Source organism: Hyaena hyaena, unplaced genomic scaffold, assembly GCF_003009895.1.
Source record: "Hyaena hyaena isolate Hyena2069 unplaced genomic scaffold, ASM300989v1 scaffold_12, whole genome shotgun sequence".
Taxonomy (NCBI): domain Eukaryota; kingdom Metazoa; phylum Chordata; class Mammalia; order Carnivora; family Hyaenidae; genus Hyaena; species Hyaena hyaena.
This window is the reverse complement of record NW_024080644.1, coordinates 2,733,806-2,740,503: the sequence shown is the minus strand read 5'-3', so window position 1 is coordinate 2,740,503 and position 6,698 is coordinate 2,733,806. Positions and strand designations below refer to the sequence as shown.

The 6,698-nt window shown below is 52.8% G+C and overlaps 2 protein-coding genes across 2 annotated transcripts; one reads left to right on the top strand and one right to left on the bottom strand.

The window, feature by feature from the left end:
* Positions 1-239: 239 nt before the first annotated feature.
* Positions 240-1,357, bottom strand: LOC120248044 (RNA polymerase II subunit A C-terminal domain phosphatase SSU72-like). The gene has a single exon (XM_039256212.1). The coding sequence runs from the start codon at positions 1,355-1,357 to the stop codon at positions 590-592; it is 768 nt and encodes a 255-aa protein (XP_039112143.1). The 3' UTR covers positions 240-589.
* Positions 1,358-5,302: 3,945 nt separating this feature from the next.
* Positions 5,303-5,952, top strand: LOC120248270 (RNA polymerase II subunit A C-terminal domain phosphatase SSU72-like). The gene has a single exon (XM_039256561.1). The coding sequence runs from the start codon at positions 5,314-5,316 to the stop codon at positions 5,950-5,952; it is 639 nt and encodes a 212-aa protein (XP_039112492.1). The 5' UTR covers positions 5,303-5,313.
* Positions 5,953-6,698: the final 746 nt, after the last annotated feature.

Genomic DNA, 6,698 nt, shown 5'->3' with positions numbered 1-6,698 from the left:
TCACGATAAACCACCCCTGCCGGCATTTGATTTTGGCCTCCCCCCCCCCCCCCCCAACTGTGAGAAAATAAAGTCCTGCGCTGAAGCCCCCAGTCTGTGCATGTTCTTTGCGCAGCCCAAGCACACTGATCTCCACCCCCCCCACAATGCCAGGGGCGGCAGATGCTCCCCCCCAGCCCCCCTGCAGCACCTGTCTATGAAACAATCACAGGTACATCACTCATTGGTTAAACCTCATTCCTTTATTTCGGTGGTTCATACATTCCAGCAAGTTTGGGGGACAGAGGGGAAAGAGCAAGAAAGCCACAAGGCTATAGGTGAAAAGGACTTCAAACCGTGGTTTGCTTTCTTGGGTCAAGAGAAAGAACTTGAGAGTCAGTGCTCGCTGTAAATCAAAGCGGAGTAGAAACAAATGGATTGTCTTGAACTTGGCGTCGTCCACGCTATCTTCTCATCTCATCACCTACATTTTATCGGGGATTACTAGTGTCGTGGGACAGCGGACCTAAGGGCGGAACCAAACAGGGGAAGGAACCGGGAGTGCCGAACAGAAGCTCGGATCGCGGGCCCCAGGGGCGCGGCCGGCGGCTCAGTAGAAGCACACGGTGTGCAGGAAGGTTTTGCCGCTCTTGGCCTCGAACTCCAGCAGCACGCCGTCTATGTCGTTCTCCATATCCGCGGTGCGCTGAAGGCACTGGCACAGCTTGCAGATGAGGAACGCGCCCACAGTGGCCTCTTCCGGGTTGTCCTCGATGTCCACGTTGATCACGTGCACCGGCTGGCAGGTCACCTGCTCTCTGGAATGCATGTCTTCCACCACCTGGTCGTACACTCTCTCTTTGCATGTGATGATCAGGTCGAACTCGTCTCGGCAGCTCTGGAACCTCTCTGGCCGGGGCTTGATCCTCTTGTTTCGTTCCAACATGTGTAAAACGCCGTTCTGCGTATACAGGTGCCTGTCCTTCCTGAGCAGATCGTGGTACATCTGTTCGTAGGTGGTGCGGAAATCGTAAACGTTGGGCTTGTCGGGCACAGGGCCGGGCAGCTTCACTATTGTTCCTGTTCCGAAGGACCGCACACTGAATCCGCGTTTGCTGAGGACGCGGTGCACCTCCATGCTCCGGTTTTGGTTGCTGCAGCACACCACCGCCAGACGCAGCGGCGGGGTGGACTCAGTGGCGGCTTCGCTGCCTGCGACGCACGGGTTGAAGGACTCGCTCGAGGCCATGGGGCCAGCAAAATGGCCACTGGGACAGCAGGTAGTCGTTGCGCCGGGATCACAACGTCTTCGACGGATGTACCTGTGCGTCAGTACACGTGCACAGCAGGGTCGTGTGCACAGCGTGGGCGCGTGCATGGTGGCTCCTCCGCATTCTGCAGGCCAAGTGTCCTAGATGCTCAAAGATGATTCTCAGGGAATCATGTTCCCCAGTGTTTACGTGCCTTTGCAAAGTAACTTTGCAGTGTTTCTTCCATCAACATGTACAATTGTCTACACTTTAAGTCCGAGTTGGCCTTGATTTTGTCATCAATAAAATGTGACTGACCTGATGTGGGTGTGGGGGAGGGGTCTAAGCCTAGGGCTCTGGAAGCTCAGCGTCTTCCCTGTTTGCTCAGACTAACCTCATTCATCAACCTTCTGGAAAACAAATCTGTGGCTCCTAAACCTGTTAGCCAGTAGGCTTGTGCCCACTTATCACCTGATTCTGTGGCCGTGTCTCTCACTGTAGTTCCCTGTGTTCAGCCTTTATAAATTCTCTCCAGGGCTCCCTTACCCTGCCTTCAGTCCAGTCCCCTCAAATCCAGTCTGTTCTGCAGCCAAAGTGTTTGTCTAGAAAGTATGTCAATTCATGCTTTATTGGTGCTTCAAATCCTAGCATTGAAATAGTAGCAAGTGTGGGTGGGAGTGGTTTTGTAGGAAGTGGAGAGCCTCCTTCAGGATCTGTGTCATCAAGCACCAACATTCCTTTTTTTTGTTTTTAAATTTCATTTACACAATTCCTTTGTGTATTGTCCTCTGGTAAACTCCGATCAGACTGGATTAAGTCTCCATCCTTTAGCCTCATTTAAACTGAATTACCTCCTTAAAGGCCCCATCTCCAAATACATGCACATTGAGGTTAGGGTTTCCACATAACTTTGGGAGGGCACCATTCAGTTGATAACAGGAGACAACACATTAAGTTTGATCAATTACTTACATTATTTACCACAGCTTCTAAGCTAGTCTCATGGAGACTGAGAGTTTCCCCTTGAATTCCACCCAGTAATCACCAGTGCCTCGGTTTCCTTTCTATGCACATTTGCGGGATTTGAAACAAACCAGGAATTAAACACATTGATTCTTATATTTTTTTCTAAGGAAGCCACTCTCTTAAAAAAAAAAAGTAGTAGCCTAGTTAGGATGTCACATGCTGGAAAGGGTACCCTTGGGACCATAACCAAACGCTGAATCATCTGATCACCACTGCCTTCCGCGGACTCCTCGGTGAGCTCAGGTCCCAGGGCAACCAAGTGTCATGAACTCTAAGGACAGACAGGTGCTTCCTAGGTGAGAGAAGAGCGAGCCCTTGTTTGCCTGGGGCAGATGCCACTAGACACTGGCCCTAATGGAAACGGTGGACAACATGCAAGATCAGATGGGTATGTTCATCAGAGGGAAGAATATTGTAAGGATGAATCCGGAGAAAATGCTACAAATGGAAAACACTGGGGTGCCCAGGGGGCTGAATCGTTTAAGTGTCTGACCCTTTTTGTTTTAATATTGATTATTTTTGAGAGCGAGCAAGTGGAATCAGGAGGCAGGCTTGGAGAGAGGGGGACCGAGGATCCAAAGCGGGCTCCATGCTGACAGCAGCCAGCTCAATGTGGAACCCAAGTCTTGAATCGCGTGATCATGACCTGAGCCAAAATCAAGTGTCAGACACCTAACCGAACGAGCCACCCAGGTACCTCGATGCTGTCAGATTTCTATAGGGCCTGGCTCGGGCTCCTGGAGCATCTGTCTGGAGGAGACCTGGAAGTGGCTGGAAATGGACAGCAAGGAGATCATAGGGAGCGGGGCCTGGCTGCAGGTGCTACACTCACATCAAGCACTTTACAGTCCCGTGGGGAAGACTAATCATCAGAAAGCCGCCTGACAAGTGGAGCTCACAGGGGCTGCTGGGAACACAAAGAAGGCCCGAACCCTGGAGGCCTCCCCAAGGAGGCAGCCTTAGGAAGAGGCTGAGTCTTCACAGGCACCCAAGGGCTGGCCTGGGAGAAGGGGCCGGGAAAGAGCCGCTGAGGCTGTGACAGGTGGGCTGCTTCAGGGGTTTTCAGGTCATCCTGGGTGGCTGAGCACGGCCAGCAGGTGAAAGGTGAAGACCAGGGAGGAGGCAGGGAGACAAAGTGGTGCTACTTGTCGGGATGAGCACTGGGGGCTTTATGTAATCATAAGAATCTAGTCCCAAAGACAAGAGCACATCGTATATACTGTATACTAGCCAACGTGACAATGAATTGTGTAAAAAAAATTAAAAAATCATACAATGAGAAAAGTGGTGCTTCATCACGCAGAGCCTGAATGAGCCCCCACTTCCTTCAAAACCCCTCCCACCTGCACTTGCTACTATTTCATTGCTCCCATGGTAAGCACCCCTGGGTTGTCAAAGATATACACTGTAGACAAATCACTGTGGCTTGCAGAGCACAAAACGGATTGGAGGGGAACGGACTGAAGGCAGGGTCAGGGAGCGCTGGAGAGAAATTACAGAGGCTGAACGCACAGGGAAGTGGCCGTGGGGAGAGAGATGGCAGCAGGATCAAGAGATGAAGGGTGTACAATCCTGGTGGCTAACAAGATGAAGAGTCTCAGATTTGCTTTTTCTTAATGTGTAGGATTTTTGAGAGAGAGGCAGTGCGGGAGCAGGGGAGGGGCAGAGAGAGAGGGACACGCAGAATCCGAAGCAGGCTCCAGGCTCTGGGCTGTCAGCTCAGAGCCCGACCTAGGGCTCAACCCCACAACCCGGGAGATCATGACCTCAGCCAACGTTGGCCGCTTAACGGACTGAGCCACCCAGGCGCCCCGAGGAGCCCAGGGCAGGCATCTACACCAGTCATTCTCACTCAGACTGTTAATCACGCCTCTCAACGTTCTATCACACAGGAAGGACTGGTTATCTGGAGCTAGGATACGGCAAGGCGGTCGTTGACATTTCTCCTCCAGCAAGATCTCAGCCATAAACTCTTGAGTGGGGAATGGAGATGCAGGTACCGGGCCAGCGTTAGTAGCCTGAGAGCGTTCATGCCCAACGTCCAAGGGCCCAAAGGCTTGACTGAAATCAAACTTCAGTGAGAGGATTCACAACCTATTTTCCAAGGTGCTCAATATGTGAGAGGGTTACGAGCAGGTGAAAGGCAGTCTTTCCACAACTGTCCTGGATCATTAAAAGATATTTAATTTTATGGGGTATAAATGACATATGAGTTTCATGGGTCCAGCATGACTCCACACTTGTGCATATTAAGAAATGATCCGCACTAAGTCTCATCAGCAGCCATCACCACACACCAATCCCACTTTTTTCCCCACATGGGAACTTGTAAGGCTACTCTGTTACCAACTGTCCAATGTGCGACAGAGTCCACACGGGCTCAAACTCGCAAACTGTGACATCATGACCTGAGCCAACGTCATGGACTTAACAGATGGACGCCCTTTTTGGGGTTTTGTTTTTGTTTGTTTGTTTGTTTTTAATGTTTGGATATCTTTTTGAATTAGTGCTTTTCCCTTCTTCAGATAAACACCCCAAAGTGGAATTGCCCATCACATAGTACCTAAATCCCCTCCGAGCAAACACGGAACACAAAGCCTCTGGAGCCCTAGGCTTAGGCTCCCCCCCTCCCCCACAACCACGGTAGGTCGGTCACATTCGTTTCTCGACAACGTCCAGGCCAGCTCATACGTAAAGGCTAGAGGAATAATTCTACCTCTTGAGGGAAGGACCACTGCAGGGATACTGTGCAAAGGGGTGTGAACACTGGGAGACAGGATACTCTGGGAATCATCTTTGAGATTCTACCACAGCTACCAGGATGGGAGGCTGACAGGATGCCGGGCACGCGCCCACGCAATGCACACGGCCCCACTGTGCTCCTCATGACGCACCGCTACGTCACAGAGGTCGTCACATTGGAGGTTATGACCTCGGCGCCACGTAACCCGGGTGTCACGCGAGTCCTGACGCACCGGTACTTCCGTTGAAGACATAGTGGCCCCGGCGCCACGACTGCCTGCTGTCCCAGTGGCCGTTTCGCTGGCACCGCGGCCCCATGGCTTCGAGCGAGTCCTTCAACCCGTGCGTCGCAGGCAGCGAAGCCGCCACTGAGTCCACCCCGCCGCTGCGTCTGGCGGTGGTGTGCTGCAGCAACCAAAACCGGAGCATGGAGGTGCACCGCGTCCTCAGCAAACGCGGATTCAGTGTGCGGTCCTTCGGAACGGGAACCATCGTGAAGCTGCCCGGCCCTGTGCCCGACAAGCCCAACGTTTACGATTTCCGCACCACCTACGATCAGATGTACCACGATCTGCTCAGGAAGGACAGGCACCTGTATACGCAGAACGGCGTTTTACACATGTTGGAACGAAACAAGAGGATCAAGCCCCGGCCGGAGAGGTTCCAGAGCTGCCGAGACGAGTTCGACCTGATCATCACGTGCGAAGAGAGAGTGTACGACCAGGTGGTGGAAGACATGCATTCCAGAGAGCAGGTGACCTGCCAGCCGGTGCACGTGATCAACGTGGACATCGAGGACAACCCGGAAGAGGCCACTGTGGGCGCGTTCCTCATCTGCAAGCTGTGCCAGTGCCTTCAGCGCACCGCGGATATGGAGAACGACATAGACGGCGTGCTGCTGGAGTTCGAGGCCAAGAGCGGCAAAACCTTCCTGCACACCGTGTGCTTCTACTGAGCCGCCGGCCGCGCCCCTAGGGCCTGCGATCCGAGCTTCTGTTCGGCACTCCCGGTTCCTTCCCCTGTTTGGTTCCGCCCTTAGGTCCGCTGTCCCACGACACTAGTAATCCCCGATAAAATGTAGGTGATGAGATGAGAAGATAGCGTGGACGACGCCAAGTTCAAGACAATCCATTTGTTTCTACTCCGCTTTGATTTACAGCGAGCACTGACTCTCAAGTTCTTTCTCTTGACCCAAGAAAGCAAACCACGGTTTGAAGTCCTTTTCACCTATAGCCTTGTGGCTTTCTTGCTCTTTCCCCTCTGTCCCCCAAACTTGCTGGAATGTATGAACCACCGAAATAAAGGAATGAGGTTTAACCAATGAGTGATGTACCTGTGATTGTTTCATAGACAGGTGCTGCAGGGGGGCTGGGGGGGAGCATCTGCCGCCCCTGGCATTGTGGGGGGGGTGGAGATCAGTGTGCTTGGGCTGCGCAAAGAACATGCACAGACTGGGGGCTTCAGCGCAGGACTTTATTTTCTCACAGTTGGGGGGGGGGGGGGGGAGGCCAAAATCAAATGCCGGCAGGGGTGGTTTATCGTGAGGCCTCCGACCTTTGCTTGCAGATGGCCACCCTCTCCCTGTGTCCCCACGTGGCCTGTCCTCTTGTGGCCCTTTCACAAGAGGCCTTTTTATAAGAAGAAATACATGTTTCACCTCCAGCCCCGTTTCTGGCACCGAGCTCCAAACATGGTTGGAGT